The sequence below is a fragment of the Lepidochelys kempii genome, chromosome 8 (assembly GCF_965140265.1).
Source record: "Lepidochelys kempii isolate rLepKem1 chromosome 8, rLepKem1.hap2, whole genome shotgun sequence".
In the NCBI taxonomy this organism is placed as follows: domain Eukaryota; kingdom Metazoa; phylum Chordata; order Testudines; family Cheloniidae; genus Lepidochelys; species Lepidochelys kempii.
The window spans coordinates 79,345,637-79,370,797 of record NC_133263.1 but is presented as its reverse complement, the minus strand read 5'-3'; the positions used below and the strand labels follow the sequence as shown (position 1 = coordinate 79,370,797).

The 25,161-nt window shown below is 39.3% G+C and overlaps 1 protein-coding gene across 1 annotated transcript in view; it reads right to left on the bottom strand.

The window, feature by feature from the left end:
• Nucleotides 1–24,736, bottom strand: part of LOC140916629 (vitellogenin-2-like) — a 33,362-nt gene extending 8,626 nt beyond the window's left edge. Inside the window, exons 1-26 of the mRNA XM_073358302.1 lie at nt 24,697–24,736; nt 24,440–24,460; nt 24,091–24,242; nt 21,423–21,674; nt 21,085–21,246; nt 20,756–20,904; nt 19,839–19,989; nt 19,559–19,716; nt 19,307–19,472; nt 17,069–17,194; nt 15,725–15,943; nt 14,026–14,243; nt 13,811–13,908; nt 13,220–13,344; nt 12,561–12,662; nt 11,919–12,038; nt 11,625–11,814; nt 11,124–11,217; nt 9,974–10,159; nt 8,514–8,658; nt 7,617–7,845; nt 7,349–7,524; nt 4,512–4,886; nt 2,562–2,774; nt 2,315–2,457; nt 347–485 (exon numbers count right to left, since the gene is read on the bottom strand). Of these exons, the coding sequence (XP_073214403.1) occupies nt 347–485; nt 2,315–2,457; nt 2,562–2,774; nt 4,512–4,886; nt 7,349–7,524; nt 7,617–7,845; nt 8,514–8,658; nt 9,974–10,159; nt 11,124–11,217; nt 11,625–11,814; nt 11,919–12,038; nt 12,561–12,662; nt 13,220–13,344; nt 13,811–13,908; nt 14,026–14,243; nt 15,725–15,943; nt 17,069–17,194; nt 19,307–19,472; nt 19,559–19,716; nt 19,839–19,989; nt 20,756–20,904; nt 21,085–21,246; nt 21,423–21,674; nt 24,091–24,242; nt 24,440–24,460; nt 24,697–24,736 (4,149 nt within the window). The remainder of the gene's footprint in view (nt 1–346; nt 486–2,314; nt 2,458–2,561; nt 2,775–4,511; nt 4,887–7,348; nt 7,525–7,616; nt 7,846–8,513; nt 8,659–9,973; nt 10,160–11,123; nt 11,218–11,624; nt 11,815–11,918; nt 12,039–12,560; nt 12,663–13,219; nt 13,345–13,810; nt 13,909–14,025; nt 14,244–15,724; nt 15,944–17,068; nt 17,195–19,306; nt 19,473–19,558; nt 19,717–19,838; nt 19,990–20,755; nt 20,905–21,084; nt 21,247–21,422; nt 21,675–24,090; nt 24,243–24,439; nt 24,461–24,696) is intronic.
• Nucleotides 24,737–25,161: the final 425 nt, after the last annotated feature.

Sequence of the window (25,161 nt, the reverse complement as noted above, 5' to 3'; positions counted from 1 at the left end):
CCAAGCATGCTGTTCTCTTCCCGGATATTTGGGGAGGTGGTACTCTGAAGGCTGAACTGTTTTTTGTTAGTTGTTTGTTTCTTTGTGTATTTGTTAGGCTGGCACTATTTTATTTGCTGATTTGTTTTTTATTCATTTGAGTAGGGAAAAGTCAATTACAAGATATTTTTATTATGAAACAAAATTATGTAAAAGCAGCAAGAGCGTAGAATAGGAGTTTATGCCTGTTTATATAAACTGAAAAAAATATTTTGGCTCAAGCCAAAACTCTTAACCTTCAATTTTGTGAGCGCTAAATTCTCTGGCAAACCTCTTTTTAAAAAAAATAAAAAAAGTAAAATATTACATCAGGTAGCTTGAGAGCAACATCACAGGTTCTTGGAGAAGTTAGAGCCACAACCAGAGTAGCCTGTTGAGAGGGATTGTTCTGTTCCCTTTGGGAAAATCCAAACATGTATGCAACTCCTGGAACAAATGTGTAAAACCTGGAAGAGGGAATAAGTGATGTAATTGATTTTCTGTGGAGAGTTTTATTTAAATTCCATTCATACCGAAACACTCATAATGAAGTAAATGCTGTATTTGGCATCGGTTAGAGAGCAAGCCTGTCACCAAGCAGTGCGTGTTAGTATGTGGTACTGTGCAGGGCAGGAGAGGCAGCAGTATCAAAAACACTGAAAATTGCTACTGAATTCAGGAGGCCGCATGGCAGCATGCAGTAAGCGGGATGGGATAGCCAATCGGCGTTAAAGACATTCAATGTTGAGAACTGGGCACCCCCAATCCATTAAATACCTAAAAAACAGACAGCTTGTTATTAAAGCCCCACTATGTGTTAACAGGATTCATTAGCATGGGCCCTTACGCTCACTTGGATTCTCACTGTGAAAAGATGAGGACCTCATCATCAGTCCCTATTATAGGTTTGGGTCCTAAATAAACAATACAAAAAATTGCCTCAAAATAAGTGTTGCCTCCAAAAGAATAAGAATGAACTCTGTTACACTCAGTCCCCTGTTCATCCTCCACAATAAGTGCATGTAGTGTACATGAAAAAATGCATTCAGAACAGAATTTTCCAGGTATTCCATTGGATAGCTTCTATCTAGGGTAGCAAGAACAGATATCAGCCTCACCAAGTAATCCAACCTAGTTTAAACTATGTTCTCCTCAAGCATCTGGTGGTAATCTGTTAACCAGGCAGCTACTATCCCAGTGTCTCTAACTAACATGTACATGTATGTATTCAGGTATCAAGAGAAGTTGCCATCTGTGTGTCTCCATGTTGGACAACATTGAAAAAACCCCACTGTAGTGTGGCTGTGAACCCATAAAAGAAACCTATTCTGAATCTAGCAATGCACCATTTTCTTATAATCATTGCCACATTAATTAAAAAATGAGGAGTACTTGGGGCACCTTAGAGACTAACAAATTTATTAGGGCATAAGCTTTCGTGGGCTAAAACGCACTTCATCGTATGCATGCAGTGGAAAATACAGTAGGAAGATATATATATACACATGAAAAAATGGGTGTTGCCATACCAACTGTAACAAGACCAATTAATTAAGGTGGGCTATTATCAGCAGGAGAAAAAAACCTTTTGTAATGATAATCAGGATGGCCCATTTCAAACAGTTGACAAGAAGGTGTGAGTAACAGTAGGGGGAAAAATTAGCATGGGGAAATAGTTTTACTTTGTGTAATGACCCATCCACTCCCAGTCTTTATTCAAGCCTAATTTTATGGTGTCCAGTTTGCAAATTAATTCCAATTCTGCAGTTTCTCAAGAAACTGCAGAATTGAAAAACTGATAATAGCCCACCTTAATTAATTGGTCTCATTACGGTTGGTATGGCAACACCCATCTTTTCATGTAGTGGGTTTCAGCCCACGAAAGCTTACGCCCAAATAAATTTGTTAGTCTCTAAGGTGCCACAAGTACTCCTCGGTTTTTTTGCTGATACAGACTAACACAGCTACCACTCTGAAACCTGCCACATTAATGTACTCTAATCAGTATTTAATGAACTTTGTGTTTCAAATGGACCTATTGTGCTGCTCTAAGAGAGACTCATGCTAAGGATTACATGAAAAAAAGTGAATTGGAGACTAAATAAAATAGGAGAGACCAATGTGTGGTCTGATCCTTCAAAAATTTCCACATTCAGGAGTTTTGCCTGCGTGGGAACTGCAGGATTGCGCCTGTAATGGTTGAACGCTCATTGCTGAATATGCATTCTCCAAGTTTGATTATGTTGTAAAATAAGTAAAGAATTTAGATTTCAAAAAATGATGCGTCAAGTCTCACCATCTTGCAGCTGTTTTGATTCTTGAAGGAACTTTAGGCCACTCTAGCTTGATCTGTGTGGCTGGGTAATCAGCAAATTGGCCAGTTACAACTTTTCCAGCAATCCTGTAGTCCTGGCAATCCTGGCCCCATTTTAGATAACCCTAAGAGAGAGGAATAATTACTTTTATTTTCAATTTAAAATATAAAAACATAGTAATATCAATATAAAACATTTACCGTTGGTCAGATTATGTTTGAACCTTACCACTGCTTTGTAAGAATTTACTATTGAAGCATCAGCGCAGAGTTTCCATATACTTGATTCTGAGATGTTTGACACAAACACTTGTATCCTGGGTGTTGTGGAGTGTAAGTCTGTGTACAACACAAGCTGGAAGCCTGCCAGCTTTCTGTCATTTCGAATAGCACGAAGAATAACAGCCAGTATCGGAGGTTTACTGTCTCCCAAGAATTTAGGCTAAAGTCACAGGAGAAAAAGTCAGTTGGATCATTTTTAAAAGTAAAGTAAAGTACTACACTGCATGTCACATGAATTAATATTTGTTAAAGGAATGGTCTCTATTAAAAAAAACATGCTATGTGCAGTATTCGGCAGAATCCTATCCAGAAATACAGGGAAATCCTTTAAGCATGTGATCCAGCCCATTGAAGTCATTGGGAGTTTTGCCATTGACTTCTAGGGGAGCAGGATCAAACCCTAAACAAGTAAAACAATAATGGAAAAAATCTTTTACAAGAACAATTTCAGTCTAACAGAAGGAAACATGGAATAGAAATGTGACCTGACAAAGAACAGATCTTTTAGATGAACAAGATTTGGGATTGAGCCTGCATTCTTTATTCATTCAAAACTCATAATGAAATCAAACAGCACAGGATCAGATTCTTTCATTGTACCAAACTGAAATTTAGTTAATAAAATAACTGCCTTCTTAAACAAATACATTTTAACTTTTAAAACCATAATAATTTATGTCAACAAACAGATCTGTTCAGCATATTTACACTGCACAGAGAAAACATTATATTCATTAAGGTCCAGATTCTGTCTGTCATTCTTACATTGTGTAATACCTGACTATGCACATAGAGTAAAATTTTCAAACGTCCCCAAGTCCCATTAACTTTCAGTGGAATAAAGGTTCCTAAATGTCTATGTCACTTTTGAAGATAGGACTTTGGTTCCTAAATCACTTAGGTGCTGTTGAAAATTTTACCCATGGCCTTCTTGAGATGAATGGAACTACCTGCAGAGAAAGGTTCTACTACACATGCATCAGGTCAGCAGAATCAGGACCTAAGCAGTACAGGATGCAATCTGCTGACAACACAAACCAGAAATTGCTATAGGCCTGATTCAGATACTTTTATACATGTTGAGTAGCACTTCACAAGTGGTCCCATTTATTTCAATGGGACTACTCACTTAGTAATGCACTATGCATCATGTGCAAGCATATCTCTTAGGTTCCGTTAAACCACCTTTATTGGACATAGTAGTAAGAGCTATTCAATGACAACCCAAGGCACAGTACTTCTATAGTAGCAAGAAAGAGAGTTATAATAATTTATATATTATTTAATTATATTATTTAATATAATAACTCACTAATCTTTTCTTTACTAGTATCAGAATTTTACAATAGATGGAAATCCGTGGCAGTGTTGACTCCCATAAAAGCTGCTTTGGGTTACTGCTCCAAAAGGTGCAGCACAAAAGATGGCAAAATATTAGGTAATAATTTCAGTAATAAAATATACGCAACACTCAAATCTGAGTGACTCAGAGAATCTCAGAAGTTAGAGATGGAAGAGATCTATATTAGGTCACCTAATCTATCACCATAATGGCAGAAAGCAATACTGTACAATATATTTTTATTACTTTGCCCAGTGCTCCATATGCTTCTAATTTCCAGCCTCACTCTCTGTATAAACTCTCTTGTATAAACTGGGAAGTAAGAGTAAATTCTACTAATGCCACTGGTCTCTCTAGGTCTAATTCTGCCCTCAATTATGTGAGTGTAACTCTCATTCAATTCAGTGAAGTTACTCCTGTGACGGGGCCGAATTGGTCCCTATATAATTAATTCATAATGCATAATTTCCTGATTTATTATAACAAAGTGCATAAAGTAACGTAACTATTACCAGAAGTAAAATTCATACAGACTTAAGAGTCCGAATGAGTTACCTGCTGTTTGGAATACTCGCTGTTACTGCTGCTGCTACAGCTCCTCACTGGTTTGTCACTTTTCCCTTGCTGTTCCTTGTTTGCAGCATGATCCTCTTCACCGCTACTGCAGCTTCTGCTGTTACTACTGTCACTGCTCCTGCTGCTGCTTCCTTCCCTTTGTCTAGGTTGCCATGTTTTGTCTTTCATGTCTGTATTCCTGTATTTGTCACCAACAGAAGAGGAGGAGGAGGAGGAAGATGATGATGAGGACAATGATGAGGATGAGCTGGATTGATATTTAGCAGCTGGATCTGTGCGAATTTCTGCAATTTTGACTTTATCTTTCTTGGCAGCCTGCTTCTTAAGGTGCTGATGCGCACTTCTGTTTGCAGCCTGCAAGTCCAATCAAATGTTACTTTGAAGAATTGTAACAGTTAGTGAGGCAGATTTTTAAAAATTCATTTTCCCATCATATTCAGTGCAATGTTATTGAATTTAAAGCCACTTGCATGTTCTTGACTTTCCAGGAATAATAGCTTCATTGCTTTGGGAATTATATATCATGTGTCATGAGTAAAACATTCAGGCCTCCTATTCCCCTATGTTGGAAATATCCATCCAAGGGACAGGAGATTTTGTGATTCTTCCTCCAAATCATTTGGCAGGGTTAGCCCTGCCTCTTGACGAACAGGGCACTTTGTCCCATAAACCTAGCCTTTCAGATGCAGGATATCCACAGGACACAGGAGAAGCTTTTTGGAGGCCCAAGATCTCCACACTGCTTCCTTGGCTCTCATCCTCCTTTGTAGCACAGTCAAGTTCACATTCTGTATCTCATCATATACTAGCACAATGCTGCAATGTTTGCGTTGTAAATACTGAGAGGGAATGTTTCAAAGTATAGAATCATAGAACTGGAAGGGACCTTGAGAGGTCATCTAGTCCAGTCCCCTGCACTCAAGGTGGGACTAAGTATTATCTAGACCATCCCTGACAGGTGTTTGTCTAACCTGCTCTTAAAAATCTCCAATGATGGAGATTCCACAACTTCCCTCAGCAATTTATTCCAGTGCTTAACCACCTTGACAGTTAGGAATTTTTTCCTAAAGTCCCACCTAAATCTCCCTTGCTGCAATTTAAGCCCATTGCTTCTTGTCCTATCACCAGAGGTTAAGAGGAAAAAAAAATATCTTCCTCCACCTTGTAACAACCTTTTACATACTTGAAAACTGTTATCACGTCCCCTCTCAATCTTCTTTTTTCCAGACTAAACAAACCCATTTTTTTCAGTCTTTCCTCATAGGTCATATTTTATAGACCTTTAATCATTTTTGTTGCTTCTCTCTGGACTCTCTCCAATTTGTCCACATCTTCCTGAGATGTGGCACCCAGAACTGAGGCCTACTCAGAGTGGAGTAGAGCTGAAGCATTACTTCTTTTGTCTTGCTTACAACACTCCTGCTGATACATCCCATAATGACGTTCACTTTTTTTGCAACAGCGTTACACTGTTGAGTCATATTTAGCTTGTGGTCCACTATGACCTCCAGATCCCTTTCCACAGTACTCCTGCCTAGGCAGTCATTTCCCATTTTATGTGTGTGCAACTGATTGTTCTTTCCTAAAAGGAGTACTTTGCATTTGTCCTTACTGAATTTCATCCTATTTACTTCAGACCATTTCTCCAGTTTGTCCAGATCATTTTGAATTTCAATCCTATTTTCCAAAGCACTTGCAATCCCGCCCAGCTTGTTATCATCTGCAAACTTTATAAGTGTACTCTGTATGCCATTATCTAAATCACTGATGAAGATATTGAACAGAACCAGACCCAGAACTGATCCCTGCGGGATCCCACTCATTATGCCCTTCCAGCCTGACTGTGAACCACTGATAACTACTCTTTGGGAACAGTTTTCCAACCAGTTTTGCACCCACCTTATAGTAGCTCAATCTAGATTGCATTTCCTTAGTTTGTTTATAAGATGGTCATGTGAGACAGTATCAAAAGCTTTACTAAAGTCAAGTTATACCGCATCTACCATATCCCCCCATCCACAAGGCTTGTTACCCTGTCAAAGAAAGCTATCAGGTTGGTTTGACAAGATTTGTTTTTTACAAATCCATGCTGACTGTTACCTATCACCTTATTATCCTCTAGATTTTTGCAAATTAATTGCTTAATTATTTGTTCCATTATCTTTTCGGGTACAGAAGTTAAGATGACTGGTCTGTAATTCCCCGGGTTGTCCTTATTTCCCTTTTTATAGATGGGCACTATATTTGCCCTTTTCCAGTTTTCTGGAATCTCTCCTGTCTTCCATGACTTCTCACAGATAATCGCTAATGGCTCAGATATCTCCTCAGTCAACTCCTTGAGTATTCAAGGATGCATTTCATCAGGCCCTGGTGACTTGAAGACATCTAATTTGTCCAAGTAATTTTTAACTTGTTCTTTCCCTATTTTAATCTCTTCTGATCCTACCTCATTTTCACTGGCATTCACTACGTTAGACTCAAATCACCACCAACCTTCTTGCTGAAAGCCAAAAAACAAACAACAAACAACTTCTTTATTTGAAATGTAATAATAAGATACTGAATAGGTCTGATTTGATTAGGCTTTTAACTCTTCTTTCCTTCCTTTTTAGTTTAACAAGTCTAAACTACCTCGCACTGTCCCTTCAGCATATACTTTTTTACTCCTCAGAAAATATTTACAGTTCTAACTAAATCAAACTCTGTTTTTTTCCTGCAGATTTCCCTCTAATTTTGTAGGACCATTTATTTTGTTTTGTTGAATGGCATTTTTTGTTGTTGTTCAATTATCTTTCATTTCAAACCAAGTCAGTTACCTTAAATATACTTTCAATTCCTAGGATCTTCTTCAGTTTTGTTTGAACCACGTCATCTGGAATTGAATCATCATCCTCCTCTGACACTAGGGTTACCAGCTGGATTATTCTGAAAGCTGCTCTGGATCCTGCCTGAATCTCCAGCTGTATTTTGTCAATAGCAGTATCTGTACGGACTAAACAGCAGACACATGCATTAAGTTTTAATGCATACTGCTTTAGTTGTACTGATGTGGAGAAACGGAAAATTTTGTGCATAATACGATACCTGGTTTTAAAACTAATTTGATTTCACCCTCTCCAACCAATCTGTGTAGAAATGTATCTTTTAAGAAAGCAGCATCTCGTAACTGAAGGTTAAGACAGGTTTGGCAACCCAAACTATGTAATTTGCTACAAAAGACTAGTGCATAAGATCTTCCTCCAGCTCTGTGGTAAAATTCCTCTTCTGAGCCATAGGAATATGTCTCGGACATCCCGTCAAAAGCTGTTCTTTGCTGCATTAAACAGAAACATGGCAAGTTTAAGGGGAATTGGAGAGGGAGCAAAAGTGACTCAAAAACTGGTGCAGGACTCCCAAGCAGCAGCTGGCCCCCCGCTTAAAGGGGATTCCCAAGTACGAAGGGCACTTAGCAAAGCAGAGCCTGGGGCTGTGTTACCATTTGCACTGATTCCCACAGGGCTTGGGAAGCAAAATGCACATCCTGTTCCCTGCCCTCTCCATCCTGCCTGAGGCCTACACCTTCCATGTGGATCTGATGGCCCACGGAAGCCTCTCTATGGGGTACTGGGAAGAGGAAGAGAGCCCCATGGTTATGGATGATCCCTCCTACTGTGAAGAAACAGCCAGATCTGTACACTTAGGGTCTGCTCTGCACAGAAAAGAGGAATGAGCAGACGAAGAGTAAGAATTCCATCACTTGGCCGATTAAATTCTACTGCAGCGATGTATATGAAGACTATTTCAAATGGTCTGAACACCTAAGTCCCATTGACTTCAATGGGAGTTATGGGAGCTCAACACTTCTGAAAATCAGATCCATTATCTATCTATCTATCTATCTATCTATCTATCTATCTATCTATCTATCCACCTAGACCATCTATTATCTATCCATCCATCCATTATCTATCTATAATATACAAATACAGGAGTGTTAATTACCGTTGTGGCACCATTTCTTGAAGTCCTTTCTGCCGATTTAAAACGTTGCTCGGAGATATCCGATACAGCTTCTTCTGGTAGAACTAACAATCTCTTTGCTGAAGTTATCTCTTCCACATTTCTTGAAATAGCATAAAGTTTAGTCCTGTGGGGATAGGCATGATACACTACTTGTAAATGGCTCTATCAATAATGTATTTTATTCTATTCTGATTTTTCACAGGCCTGCTATTTTTAATCCAGAAGAGATAGAGGTGATGCTTGGCAGAAGAAAGCAATCTGAAGAAATAACAAGGGTTTTGACTGCTCTGTTTGTTGGTGGAGTCTACACATCCCTTTCAAAAGACGTTCACAATCTCGGGGTTGTTGGGGGCTCTCTGTTGCTGTTGGATTCCCATGTAACCATAGTGGCTCAGAGTACTTTGTTTTATCTGTGGATAATAAGGGTAATCTATGACTTCTCCTTGATGACTTTGCCACAGATACTGCCTTTGTCATGTCCAGATTGGACAACTGCAATGCACTCTACTTGAAGCTGCCCTTGATGCTGCCCTTCATCTACTTAGTGAAATGCACACTACAGCTGTTGTCCATATACTGCACTGGCTCCCCATCTGCTTCTGGTTGAAATCTAAGGTGTTGGTTCTATACTGCAAAGCCCTTCATGATTTTAGATCTAGCTCTTTTAGAGACTCTCTCTCTCCCTAAGTCCCACCAAAACTGCTGAGATGAACTAATGTGTTTTGAAGACATTCTGTAGCTGTGATGACTGAAGGATTGGAGATAGGGCACTGGCAGTCTAAGGTCCCACCTATGGAACTCCTTCTCTCAACTAGTCCTCCAGAACTTAAATTTACTGCCCTGCTGAGTATAGTTCAAGACACATCATGTTCTGAACAACAGCTCTGCAGTGGACTATTTATGGTTAATTAGAGTTGATACAGTATGTTGCTTAATGGGGACAGTTCAATTTAATTGGTTTCATAGTTCTAGATGCTAACAGCATGACCGCAGAACAATTATTAACTAAATAAAACGTTAGAGTAGTTGAGCTCTGTATGAGCCAAACAAAGGATTATAAAGGCAGGGGCATTTAGAAGTGCAATAATGGCAATTACGCTACAAGTTCACTTGTATTTAACCACCAGAAGTGCACTGGGCCTGATTCTGTAGTTCTTACTCTGAGTACTCAGGCAAAGCCCTCAATGGCTTCATTGCCTGAGTCAGGACTTCAGGATGAGGACCATTAAATGACAGAGGACTGAAATTGCCGGTAAAGTTGAATACAAAAAAATACATCCTGAACACAGTGAGCAAAAGAAAATATTTAGCATTCTATAACTATCCTACTACAGGAAAGTCTTAGCAAAAAGCTGTGTCTTTATCATTTTATAATAAGTAATTCACCATCAATTGTACAGAAGAGTTAAAACTAAACAAACTAAATATAACTGCTGTACCTTGCAGTCACTAGCTCAGTTTCCTGGTGACACGGAGTTGTTTCAAACTTCAAACTATTATCTTTGATGTTTATTCTGGCATAAAATTTCATTGGGATGTTGGCACGGAACTTGGCATGAAATTCAAGACCACTCTGAAAGTACTGTGTATTGATTCCCATCATTGCCACTGTATGCATGTATACGCTGAAAGAGAGGGAAAATATAAACATGCCTAACCATATAAATCGATAAATATATACTTAGCAAGCACACTTTGAAATGTAGAATTCCCTTTATATAAATATCTCTTTTTGGAAATGAGAGTTTGTTGCTGTAAAAGGAAAAAGGTCAATCTATTGACAGATAAAGAGATATATCATATATTAGGAGGTGAGATCCAGATGACGAATTGCAGAGTCATGTGATAAATGAATTTAACATGGACCATTAGACCTCCTCACCTGCCCTCTTCAGTTCTAATCCATCACCCCAGTTCTTATTCTAATATTAGAAAACTCTGAGCTCTTTCAAACACCTGCTATTTTTAAAAAACCAACTAGCTTCAAAAATATTTCTTCTTCTTCCCCCAGCCAGCCCCGGCAAAATTACACTAGCCTGAGGCCCAGGATGACCATATTTAGTGCTGCATCAGTAGCAGCTTTTTTATATGTAAAATGTCATGACTTTACATCTGATATCACTCATCCCTGAAGGGGTAGAAATAGAAGCTTTATGAGACATGGTAGAATCCCAGCTTCCCACTTTGGATCCAGCACACACTGATAGCACAGCAAGGTCTGCGATAACATACTTTACAATCATGGCATTTTTTAGGTATAGAAAAGCTTTTTTATGTCTTGTTTAGAGATACTGTATTTATATGGTTTGCTCTGAGGCCTGGATTAATGATGACTAAGTCACCCAGCAGTGTAGGCACAAAAAAACATAATTCCAGGATATTTTTTTAAATGCTCTGTAATGTATGTGGCAAATACAGAGCATGATGATGTAGTGTGGAATAAAAGGTTTAACAGCACCTGTTTGGATTGACCTATATAATTTACACGTGGCTTCACCCTTGTAAATAATTCAGCTATCCTAAATCTCTGCCAATAAAGTTATACCATACCATCATATTTATATACATATATATCCTAGTTTTCCTCACCTTGGGTTGATATCAGCATGAAGTTGCACATTGGCATCAAAGAACTGCAAAGGTTTAAAAGTGCCAGATAAAGAGGGGGACATATTTACACCAACTGTAAAGAGATAGAAAAGAATTATAGCAATGGCAAAACAATATATTAAGGGTTCCAAATTGACAGTTTTGTTAAAATAATAATAATTAGCACATAGGGAGCACCTTTTCATCTTCAAAACACTTACAGAATTAAGGGCCCAGTTTTACCCTTGTAGTGCCTACTGAAATGAATCAGGAGTTACACATCTGTATCCAAGGGCAGTATTTATTCCCAGCTAATTAATTCTCACACCAAGTATGATGTAGTTATGTATTACTACCTCCATATTAGAAATCAGGAACTCGAGACAGAAGGTAGGCGACTTGCCAATACTACAGAGGGATTTAATGTTAGAGCAGGGATTAGAACTCTGAAATCCCTACGTGTTGAGGTGAAACCATTAAATGATGCTTTTCAAAACTCACCACTGGCTGTAGCGTGTATCAGACCAGTACTATATAAACTGAATTCCAGTGGCAGGCCAACACAGGTAGGGACAATGTGCCGAACTTCTCCTGCCAATATCGCCTGTGTCCATTGTCCTGCAATGCCTCTTTGGATTTGATTGATCACTTTCTTCACTAACATGTGCCTATCTGATGATTCAGTCAGAGCCTGCAAAGGGACAAAGATCCAGAAGGTTAAGTTGAGGGAGCAGAGGAGCGGAAGGAAACTATGAAGCCCCTCAGACAAAACAGAAAGATAGGGGCAATCAATACCTTCACTGTCTGTTGAATGAGCTCCTTGTTGACGTCAGCAAAGGCAAGCTCATGGCCAAATACTTTTACATAGGCTGATATGAGCGGATTTTCAGGAGGCAGTTCCTTCCATCCCAGAACCTAGAGAAAAAATGTTGCTTTATATATAGGACTGTATTAACAAATACTGGGTCAAATCCTGAGGATGCTATCTAGGCTTATTCAGGCAAAACTACCATTGACCTCAGTGTGAACTTGCCCATTTAGTACCTGGGTAAAGACCATTGTAAACAGTGGGCTACACCCAAGAAAGCGCTAATAAAGAAAAAAATCCTATACAGCAATCATATTTTTAAAGAAAATTGATATACTGTATTTTAACACGCACTTTAATGTTTGTATTAATTATTACTATCATCATCATCTGTACTGGCCCCAATCAGGGATAAGGGCACCCTTGTGCTAGGCACTGACATATATACAGTGAAAAGATGGTGCCTATCCCTAAAAGCTTGCAGTGTATGGCTAGATATGTCATTTGGGGCTTTCTCCTGTACTCTTCACTCACTGACACTGCTGTGGGAGTTTTGGCTGGGTAAGAAATGCAGTACCAAGAATTCCAGTAATATTTTTCAAACAGACGTGAAGAATGAATACACATACCGTTTTCTCAAGCACCTTCAATTTTTTGTATGTGTCATATTCAGCAAAGGGGATGTTCTGTTTCCTGACGAGCTCTGTTAGGCCTTGTGACTGGAGAGCTACCTATGCAAAACAAATAAAATTAGGCAGACCAGAATATGACACAGTTAAAATACAGAGCGTGGGAGAAGTATCAAACATTGGTTTTTACTAGGTGAAAGCCATGAGAAAACTAGTAATGATGGAGAGAGAAAATATGGAGGGTCAGATTTAACCATTGTCATGAGCCATCATGACTCCATTAAAGTCAATAAAATTGCTGCTGTGTATCCAGTAGTGGATGTGGCTCAAAGAGTAGCGGGAAATCCCTAGTATAATGTTTACACACATATATGTTAGGCAGTTATGGTTCAGGTTTACAGACAGATATTAGATGAGCCTTCTGAGATTTCGTTTACTTTTGTTACATTTTATTTCCACGCTGAATGCTTTCACAGCCTCTCTCATCAGAGTCTATAGGTCAAGAGGGCCAAGAACAACTGCAATCAGACTCCCTCCCCAAGCCTTCCATCTGCACCAACCCCTATTCAGGGCTGTGGTTAAATGCTGCAGTCCATCCAGAAGGCTTCCATGAGAAATATTTGTATAGGTTTGATTGTTGATCTAAATGTAATATTTACCTCGACAAAATCAGTTGCGGTATTTGCATAGTATCCTCTCAGTTTCATGATTATTGCAGATGGCAACATACTGCTTGGACTGTTCATGAGATAGATTCTTCCAATTGCACCAGCTCTATATTCTGCTATAGTAGAAATCAAAATACAGCAGAGGTTTGGTTTTCATTATGGTGTCCAATGATATCTTGTGCACATAAGGTATAGTCACCTTCTGTGTGTAATCATGTAAATGAGTCTGTCAGCATTGATTTCTATGTGTTGCCCAATCTTCACATGCAAAGTCTCTCTGAGGGGAGAATTTGGGATCATGTCCATTCTGGGAGGTGAGGCGGCAGGTCTGAGGAATACTGGGTGTCTACACAAATACCTCAGTCCATAGCTGAATGCTAGCGATCCATAGTATTCTCCATAGATCCTGAGACATCTGCAGTTTAAGAGGTCTATGTGTTTTTCCTGCTCCAGGAATGGACAAATCCCACTGCCAATGGCAGGATTTCAGTTGAAATTCATGGCATTTCATGGCTTTTCTATGGGAATTTTCTAAGGATATAATATTAGCCAAAGCAGTTCCACAGCATATCTGGTACTCACGGTAATAGCCGCCAACGTGAATAACCTTGCTGTAACGATAGCTCAGCCTGTCAAGTCTTGGGCTCAGTAGTTTAAGGGCAATGTTGCAAGCAGCAGATCTAAATAAAATGGAGATAATGCTCCATAGTAACTGAATTCACTTTGCATTTATACTTAGAAAATTGTAATGAAAATCACTACTTACAATGGAAAGTTTTACTTCTCTTTTTACTCACACATTAAAGAGCTGTGGGATCCTGCTTATTGCCAAAACCTTCATATGGGAATATGTGAAACTGGCAACCTGCAAACTGCTCTCCTTTAGCAGAGCATTGGCCATAGTTGTTACGAGAGGAAGAGCAGGCTTAGTTTCAAAGATGACAACACAAGCCATCATTCGGACAGTAGGAGTGAGTGAACGGTCCACAAAGATCTGGAGAAGAATTTCCTGTACCTGAAGGGGAAAAACAAAACAAAAAACAACAAAAAAATACATTTCCAGGTCCTAATAACTTCTTAGGGTGTATTCTCCCTTTAAAAGACTTCAGTTTGCACTGGTGAGTCACCCACATATATTGAGGGGAGAATAAAACTGAAAGTATGGCCGTCTGTGCAACGTAGGCGCTGATGCACAAAGATAGGTATTGTTGGGGCACAATGAACAGAAGTTGGGGGGGAACTGCCAATAATAATATGCCCAGTCTTGCAGCTTACAATGACCTAATTCCCACTGATATCAGGGAGAGTATATTGTGTGCAATAGGGAAGGATCAAAGTAATTTGTATTCACCATTGCTTACATTACTTGTTGTCAGTGCAACTTCCATACATAGATTGTAGTCAGTCAGATACTACAGTAATAAGCATGGTATAAACGCACAGACAGACAAATAGACAGTGGATTAACACACACTCTCTTTCTCCCCTGTATTATTTAAGTTAATAAAAGATCTCAACATATGGTATAGGAAACAGAATTCTTTTTCATCTGCAGTTTATAATTCTGATAAAGAATCCTAAAAAACAAGAAAGTGCCTATACTTATTACATTTTTATAGTTTTACTTTTTAGAATGAGATCCCACAGTCCTTTTTTACTTAAAATTCCTACTGATGTCAGTGTGAGCTTTGCGTGGACAGCAACCACACAATCAGGAATGCCTGTAATACTGATTATACAATTTTATTTGATTTTTTATATATCCTCACATTGATCAACTTTCAGTTTATGCATTAATCTATTATCTATGTCCAGCCATATATATGTGAAGAGCTAAGGGCAGATCCTCAGCTGTATAAATTGCTATAGATATGCCGATTGGTGTCAGTGGGCCTATATTACTTTACACCAGCTGGGAATCTGCCCCTAGTGCATTCCGTAGCAGTGCTAGAGACAAAACAATCAACAAACCTGGTGAATGGAACCATTTTTGAAAACCCATGTCATGAGCCATGCTAAAATGATGTAACAGTATTTTACTCTTCTGAATTAGAGTAAGACAATATTTCTTGTCTTAATTTTAAAGTCTCATACAGCCACAATATGGTATATTGTACCACTGATTCTACTACTGTGAACCTCCATTGCAAATTATTTTGGGCTCAAACTTACTTCCACTGCAATCAATGGCCAAACTCTTCTTGATTTCAGTGAGACCAAGGTCAGAGGGAGCAGTCTTTAATTGTGTACATAAAAAGCATGACAGGTCTAAGAGATACGACATTAAACAATGCGAACCAAATCCTCAGTTGGGGTAAATCAGTTTAGTTTCACTGAAGTCAATGGAGCTATGCTGACTTATCCTAGCTGAGAATCTGGCCTTGGGTATCTGATATTACATACTGACTGCACAAAAAGTGTGTCACGGACATGACCAGCATTACATTCTGTATTCTTTATGTCCAATGAGTTTGTTTAAACAATAGTTTCACTTACTTTTGATGGGTCTTTCCTGGCTATTTTTCTCAAGGCCAAAACAGCATCAATATAAATTCTAACTGGAAAAGCCATCGCGGCAGGTGAAAATATTGGCAAGAACTTCAGGATGCGCTTGATACTGGCTGGTTCTCCTGCATTGCCAATGGCTTTCAGAGCCAAGGCCATGTCATCTTCATGGTTCTTGCTGACTGCCTCAGCTGCAAGGTCATGGAGGGGCTGCAAACAAAGCAAGAATGTGTAGCTTTGTTAATTCAGATAATAATCTCGCATGTACACACTGCCATCCTTGCCCACAGGGAATAAAAAGCCTTTTGCTCCAAGACCTTGCTCTCTTCTTTGAGCTGAACCTTGCACATTTCATTCCCAGGCTCCCATTACCATAGTGCCAAATACAGAGAAGAGGAAGTAGTACTCACTGACTTAGACTAGTGTAACTTTCCCTGCGTTATACCTGTTCATTCCTGTTCACCCGCCCAGGGAGTTGCAAACTGCACCTCCACAGTCCAGCCTGGCCCCTGAGCCCTGGGGGAATTCACAGAGAGGGTGACTCTCTCAATGATTCTATTGCAGCTTCTCGAGCACCATAAAACAGGCACCAAATTCAGTATTGGCAACACCCCTAGCAATCTCTATTAGAGTCCATTAGGTGCTGCTAAATGTGTTCCCCGATATTCTCATAACTTCATCTGAATGTTTTCTGCTTCCCAGATTCATTGGGTAGGATTTACCCATATGACAAGGACAGATTACTTTTATACAGGCTTTCCTTTGTTTAACCCTATTGTGCTGGTTTTCAAGGTTTAAACACATTCTGATGTCAACAGACCATCTCAGTACTCTGGTACTTCTGAACATAGGAATAGACCTCCATAGACTGAAGACAATGATCAGAGAAGACCTGGGACAGTGTACAATCATGAAGTTTCTTCTTAAGATGATCATTTTAGGAGCCATGACTTGGGATATGTCTGGAGCTTCATTTATAGTGGTATTGAGGAGTAATGTTACCAATGTAAAGTAGCATGTACTATATACCTAGTACTCTTATTATAATCTGACAAGTTGCCACTCATTGTAAATTCAATTTCAACTTGTTTACAGAATCCATTTTTCTTATGGACTATCACTGCTTGCATTCAAAATTCTGAACAGTTAAGGTTTTTCAAAGAGCTTCCACTCACCTTCTAATTTTGTTTGCAATTTTGCAGTTGATCACAGCTGCAAATGATGGAATTTAAACTTCTATTGACCTGATTTACACACAATTAGGTGGGAACTAAACTAGAAGCAGTTTCTGAAATTTCTTCAGGTATTAAAAAATCTGAAATAAAACCCACTCACCTGAAGAATTCTATTAGGACAAGATGATGATACAGAACAATATCTGTTTATCATGGAACCATATGCCAGGTAAGCAAGCTTGCGAAGCATAGGAGCTCTCTGAATTCGGAAGCTGGTCACTAGATCCTGCAGAAGTAAGAAGCAGCACATCTTAATATTGGTATCCAGTAAAAGTCATATTTAGTTGAATGTTCACCTTACCTATTAGAACAAATCAGAAACTATCTTGAATTTTCCTAGGTATTTTCAGTAAAATGAAACCAGACTTGTAACAAATTCAGACATATGACCAGTATGTGAAGTTGTTGTGATATTACTGACGGTAACTAATTTCCCTCACATATTAATGATCAGAGTGGGTCTAAATTGTCCAAATTTCTATTTCTGGCAGAAAAAAATGATGAAAATTTTCATAGATGGGGGGGGGAGGGTGGTTGGCCAGCTATCATCAAATATCCAAGGTGCTTAAAAATTTTCAATGATTGAAAAAATTCATCAAAATATCAACATTTTTCTAATGACCCTGAACTTTACAGTGAACTGCTTTAAAAAGGAAATATGTCACATCCACCACATATCATTGTGTAAATTCACTAATAAAAGTGGATTGGGGTCTGCTAGTAGAAGGAGGACCCAACACATGGACACTACACCACATGCCAATATCCTGGACACTGCGATCAGCTTCAACAATGGAACCCTATAGACAACTATATACAAGAAACCCATGGATCACCACACCTATATTCACAGATCCAGTAACCACCCCAAACACACCAAGAAATCTGTTATCCACAGCCAGGGACTCAGATACCACAGATTATGCTCTAAGGGGAAAGTCCAAGATGTACACCTTAACCCACTTAAAACCGCCTTCACCAAACAAGGACACTCCCCCAGAGAAGTAGATCAAATCATGGAACAGGCCACCCAAATACACCAAGAGAATCTGCTTCAATACAGAAAAAACACCCGCTTTGACTGCGCACACCTAGTTGTTTCCTGCCACCCCGTACTGGAGTCCATACAGGGTATCATTCAACAATTACAATCCAGACTCGATGGGGACCACATCTAGAAAGAAATCTTTCCTAAGCCCCCTCTTCTGGCCTTCAAACAGCTGCCCAGTCTCTCCAGGCTCATCACCAGAAGCAAGCTCCACACATACCAGGTCCTACCAACTCAAAGTGGCACCAGACCCTGCCATAACAGATGCAAAACCTGCAGATGTATCTCCACTACTATAATGATAAAAAAAAAACCACAACTCACCTTTCAAGATCAATGGGTCTTACACATGCCTGTCACAACATGTGGTGTATCTCATCCAATGCACTAAATGCCCCAGTACAACTATGTGGGTGAAACTAGACAATCACTACATTCTCAAATGAACTCAAACAGAAAAATGTTAAAAGGTAAAAACACCATATCAGACATGAGTGAACACTTTTCACAAAATGATCACTCCATATCTGACCCCGCGGTTCTCGTCCTCAAAGGAAACCTGCACAACACCTTCAAAAGATGAGTCTGGGAGCTTAAATTCATAACATTGCTACACACTAAAAATCATGTTGTCATAAAGACACTGGATTTATGGCTTATTGCCACAATCTGTAACCCACTACCCTCCCACTTTTCTATCCTATGGCTGCAGTGATGTTAACTGGACACTTCACTTTGAATAGTCTCTTAGAATGTAACTACTTCCGGTAAACAATCTGTTCCACCCTGTGTTTCGCATGACAATAAGGGCAGATCTACACTGCAGCATTCCTTCGGTGCAACTACACCTCTCAGGGATGTGAAAAATCCCCATTCCTGAGTGATGTAGTTATACCAACCTAAATGCCAGCATAGACAGTGCTATGTCGGCGGGGGGGCTTTTCCTGCCGACATAGCTACCCCCTCTCGTGGGGGATTAACTCCGCCAACGGGAGAGCTCTCGCCCATCAGCGAAGAGCGTCTTCATCAAAGCACTACAGCAGTGCAGCTGCACTCATGTGGCTCATATGCCAGCGCAGCATTTCAAGTGTAGACTTGCCCTGAGTACCTGTCCCACACCTGAAGAGCAGCTCTGTGAAGTTCGAAAGCTTGTCTCTTTCACCAACAGAAGATAGTTCAGTAAAAGATATTACCGCCCACACACACACACACACACACACACACACTGTCTCTCTTGTAGAAGAATTACAAGACAACAGAATGAGGAATGATCCTATGTACTGTACTCACTGCTACAGCTTGTAAAGTGTGGTCATCAGCTTTGGATAAATGGAAGGCGAGAGCGATAGTCAGAGCTGATTCCAAATAGCTCATGTCCTCATTATGAATTTTTTGCTTAAGGAACATGAATGTCTCTGTAGTTCCTGCTGCACAGATTGCGCTCAATAACCAATGCCTGTAAACAAGAGGAGGCATCTATTATTTTCATTGTCAGAATTTCTCTATTCAGAACTGTTGATTGAGAGTGATACAGTCAATTACCGATATTGAGGTTTATCAGCAAATTGTTTCCAAAGAGACTCAAGGTTTTCAGGGGTTGCCACACGACAAAGCTGGATAAGTTCTAAGAATTTGGCTGGAGCTTCTCTATTGTACCCTTGTTGATCATGCTGAATTAATTGCTGTAGTATTTCTACTATCTGATAAAAAAAACAGAAGGCAGAAGGGATTACAAGATATCGTTAAGTGTCTGAAATAATTTCCTGATCTTCCACTAGCTTTATAAATAATGAAAGAGCCTAAAATATTAAGTATCTTATACCTGTGATTCAGGATTTTTCGTCTTTATTAGATGAATTGGCATCTGGAGTAGTTCTCCTGCAAAATGGTAACGAAGACTTCCATAGTTTTGCAACTGAATTTCTGATGTACTTGCTTGACTGTTTCTAACATCATTCAAAGTAAGTTCTTGTCTGCAAGGAAAAGAGTGAAATGTAGCCATAACATTTTTACTTTGGGTGCTCCATTTGTCTAAGCTAAATCCAGTGGATATTATAGCTGAATGAAAGATTCCCAACAATAACTTCACACTGTCGGCAAATGGGTCAGAAAATTCTCAAATTTATTCATTATTCAAAATCCTGAAAAATTTCTTGAGGTTATCATTTTACATTTGCAGATTGTTCACAAACTGTTCAGTAACAATATTAACAAGTCACTCCATGTTGGTTATTTATATAAACCATCAGGGTGTTGGGAGACTTAACTGAAGTTTGTAAACACATGGAGATCTCTGGCTAAAAATATCAAGTGTAAAATATGAGCACCTATGAAACTTGCAACAACGTGAACATTTTTACAGTAAAAAGTTTATATTTAAATCTCACAGCTTCTCTATCATTTTAACAAAGTAAACTGAGGAGAAGCTAGTATTAACAGCATCTTATTGATATTTACATTTCTCAAATATTTCAGTTTACATGCACGTGAGATGCACCCTATGCAAAAGTGAAATGCCACGTACAGCAATTTGGGCTGCATTAATTACAATGAAGAAACTTAGATACAGGCAGAGACACATAGGACCGGATTACTCCTCTGAATGCCAAAAACTAACAAAAGAACCATCCAGCTGCAGCAATTTTTGTTTTATTCCCAAAGTCTTGGTGAATGTATTTTAAAGGTATTCTCCCTGGTCTGATCATTATACTCATTTACAGTGTAATGGCTGAGGCCTACCTTGCCTCCATGACAGCAACACCAGCAGGTTCACTGAAAGGGGAAATCTGATAGACCTGCTGCAACACAGCTTGTGTGATCAGGGTGCCAGCATCTGTGTATTTCATTTTGTAGGTGAATGCAGCTGTTCCTTTTATGATCTTTTCTTTCTAAAAGGGCAAAGAACTCCCATAGTAAATGAGAACAGACCATTGTTTAACTCCAGATTTATCATGAATGAGCCAAATTCACCATTGAAATGAGTATACTCCATCTCTGTTTAAATCAGCTCAGCAATATGTGTATACACCTGCAGTTAATTTGGCATTATATGTCTATATGTTCCATACCAGTGGGCAGGTAGCACAAGAGCGGATGTAAGCCATTCCAATGTTCTTCTCCACTTTATCCTGGCAGTTGTTGAGGTCTTTGGTTTTGAATACTGTGACTCGGTTACTCTTCCTGTCTTCCTGGATAATGTACCTTGTATGGCAGACACCTCCAATCCCGGCCTATAGAGAGTGATAGAGCTTAATTGCATTTCTCATTTGAAACAGACTTTCATTCCAGGACAAGGAGCAGGTGAACAGTAACCTTCCTGGAAACTGTATCTGAATCAAAATAACTTTATAATAAAAAACGAATGTTTGTTCTTATGGCAGAGTAGAATTAGAAAGGAAAAACAAACCTCTTGCAAGTCATATGCGTTCTGTGACTTTTTGACAGTTATCTGCAACATGTTCAGAATCCCTCTCACTAGGTTAACACATGTGACAGGAGTATCTTTGGGGGCATAAATGTTCCCAAACTGCCCTCTGTTGTATTCAAACTTAAAGAGTTGGGTGAGACATGATGCAATTGTCAGGATGAGTTTGGAAGATCGAGTGAATGGATCTCTGGGCCAGATTCCATTGTATTCGTCCAACTGTGGAGATAGGATCTGAGAACAAAATTCAGAAAACACACCTGTCAAAATTTTTGTCAGTTAAAAATATTTCCCCAAGAGAAGAATCTGAGCTCCATCATGAAGCCACTTGTCTAAACATTGCATAAAATTATCTCCTTTCCTTTCCTATACTTGGGTCTGGGATGAGGCTGTCAAGACACAATTTCCACAAAGGATTTCTGCCCACCCAAAGTTCTGACAGAGAATAAAACAAATCATGCAACCTTCATTAGTCCCACAAACCTGGTAGTACCATTTGAATGTTCAAGTGGAGAGTGAAAACCCTGATTACACAGACTATCTGCTGGGGAGGGAAATACCTTCCCTATCCCCAAAGCTTCAGACAGCTTTCACACAAAGTGTTCTGGGAAGCGCAGCCGAAACACTGCTTATGTGTGCCTCCATATACAAATGTTTAGAATTACGGCTGCTAGCCACTATGCTGCACAAAAACATCATTGGTTAGGAGAATAAGAGGACCATTGTTTTTAATAGGGGAGGAGGAAGGATCTCTGGTTCCTACCAACACAGATATTATGCCCTTCCCTCTGGAGGTGTCAACCAATTATAGTGCTAGCAGCCTATAAAAGGTGTTTAATTTTACAAGTACTTGCTTGTAATGTAGAGACGTGAGGGGAAGGGGGATGTAAAAACAAGACATCTCCTATATATAATTCTAATTTTATTCGAAGCCTTGTTTAGTGACTGCTGCTAAGTGTGGATTGCCCCTTTGTCATTTTAATCTATGTCAGTATTCTGTAATTCAGAATCCCTGCATGTTGCCCTCAGTAATGTAAAGACAGAGCTACAGAATCAATAGACATTTAGGGTCAATTTTTGGTTTCTTTTACACCAGTGAGACTCTTAGAGTTAAAAAAAAAAGAGTACTTGTGGCACCTTAGACACTAACAAATTTATTTAGTCTCTAAGGTGCCACAAGTCCTCCTTTTCTTTTTGCAGATACAGACTAACATGGCCGCTACTCTGAAACCTCTTAGAGTTCAGAAGGGTTTCTCCAATATAACTGTGATCAGAATTTAGCAAAGTAAATAAATATTTCTAACAGATATTACATTATTTCCATTCAGATCTTTCATTGTGTTATCATTATCCTATCGTAGGGTGAGGTACATAATAAATTATGTTGGTGTGGCACAAATCCATTTGTTACAGTAAATGTAACAAAGAAAAATAGCTTCTGGGCCAAATTCTGGCAGTGTTTTTATATATATATAAAATATTCCCCCACATTTGTCTCTTATTTCCATTTGTTTAGATGCTTAGACCCCTTTTCTCTTGCCACGTTTTAAATTGTTGAATGTATTTTTTTCTAATGAATAGGAACACTCCTATATTATATTATTGTTGTAATTCTCCAGTTCTGAATAAAAATTAAAGCTAAACAATATTGAAAAAACAGATCGAGGAAACAGGAAATAACACCAGGCATGACATTTTATCTACAGCATTCAGCTTTTCTCAAGCTATGGAAAAGATATGACAAAATGGGGTTATTTTATTCTTGAATTTTTATTAACTTTCTTTTTAAAACGTCCTGTTTGTCTGATAAAGTATTTGCATAGACAGTTGTTTTAACAAATGCCTCTGGTATTTTTCGAGCATTCAGGGTAATTATGTGAATACAGCCTTCAAACAACTTATGTAACTTTGTTTTGAAAAACATCTATAGAGCTGGTGCCTGCTCCTGCTTCCTTTGAAATCAGTGGGAATTTTGCCATTGACCTCTGTGGTAGTAGGATCTACCCCTGATCTGTAATTTTCCATACACAATCTGAGTTCTCCAAAACTTTCTGGGTGCCTACTGCTGTGGAGTGCTGAGTGCTCTGAACTCCTCCGCTTCCAGCAAAACCATCAGGAGACAGGGCATTCAGCAACATACACGATCAGCTATGAGGCCAGGTCTTAGGTCTGGCTCAGTACGAAACCCTGGTGGGGGGGCCAAGAAGGCTTTATACCGCCTTCACCACCACATCCTGGGGCCACCCAGAGACCAGTCAGCTCCTAACACAACTAAGAGCAGCCTTAGCGCTGCTCTAATTTGAAACAGCCTGCAACAGCTCTGCCTTGCATCAGCCGAAGACAGCAGCAGCACTAGAATCCTCAGTCGTGCCCTCTTTCCCCAGCCACCTCCTTGGCTGAGCACCTACACTTGGAACTGGGAGGGGGGTACAGCTCAACACACTGACTCTGCACTACCTGGGGATTCCCCCATGCCGGGGGAAATCCTTAACTGACTGGTTATGGAGTTACAGGGTCCTAGGATTCGAATGTGGTTGTTCTCTGGCTGCCAGTCCATTACACAGGCCTGGATGTATTACTATAACTTCCATTACTATTTACTGCATCTTCCTTTGCTTGCTTGCTTTCCTTCATATACACTGTCATTTACCTTCAGCATGTGATAGTTGTGTGACAATCCACTGATCTCTACTTTGCATGTCAGCCTTAGCCCAGCTCTTGCCAACCCTCTCTCTTGCAGACCATGCAGAATGAGGCCTTCATAGCTGTACAAGTAGGTCTTGCTGTTGCTGAAACCAGGTGCTAATAAAAAAAAGTAGTTGAAATATCTACTTATGCCAACATTTTTGTGACACTATAGTTCATCATCATCATCATCACAACAAAAAGTCACATGCCCAATTCTACCCCCAGAAAAACAGGAGACGTTAGTGGGAGATGTACCAGTATATATGATGGCAGAGTTAGGTCCATTAATTTAAAATGAGCAGTAGACTTACCAATGTCATATTTCTGACTCCCTGGGGGGAAAGAAATCAAATGGATATGTGAGACACTGAAAACAACTATTTTCACTTCACATTTAATATACTGACTTATCCATAAAACTCCGATAAAGCTTGTGACTAGGGCTTTAAAAAGTGCCTAAGGGAGTTCAGCTCCATCTCACGTGAAAGTCAATGAGATTTGGGTGCCTAATCTCTTCAGGCCCCCTCTGAACATCCCTGCCAAGTATTATTAGAAAAAAGGAGCTTACCCACAAAAGTGAACATCAGTGCCAGTATGATTCTCCTCATGATGAAGGTGAAAGAAGCCCTCAGGGGAACATGCAGCTTTTATAGAAGAAGAATTATTAACTGGTGGGCACTGCCGGGGTGAATTTTGTTGAGTTATCAACTTTTTATCAAGTTACTCAAACAATTTTTTTCCGATGCTGTTGACTTTTTATTCTGAACTGAAGGTATCATTGGCATAGTCCCACTCTGATCGTTCCACCCGAGCCATTTATACCTTTTGAAAATAACTTTCAAAACAGAGCTGCTTTTTAGACTTTTTTTGAAGGATCGTTTTAAAACAAAATATTTAATTCATAAAGAAAATTGTTGATGAGTCTTATTTTCTGGAAGTTTCTGGTGCTGTAATGTTTGTGATAACTTTGTCCTGGTTATTCTGACCTGACATAAGGCACAAGAGCTTATCTAACTGATAATGGTTCAGAAGA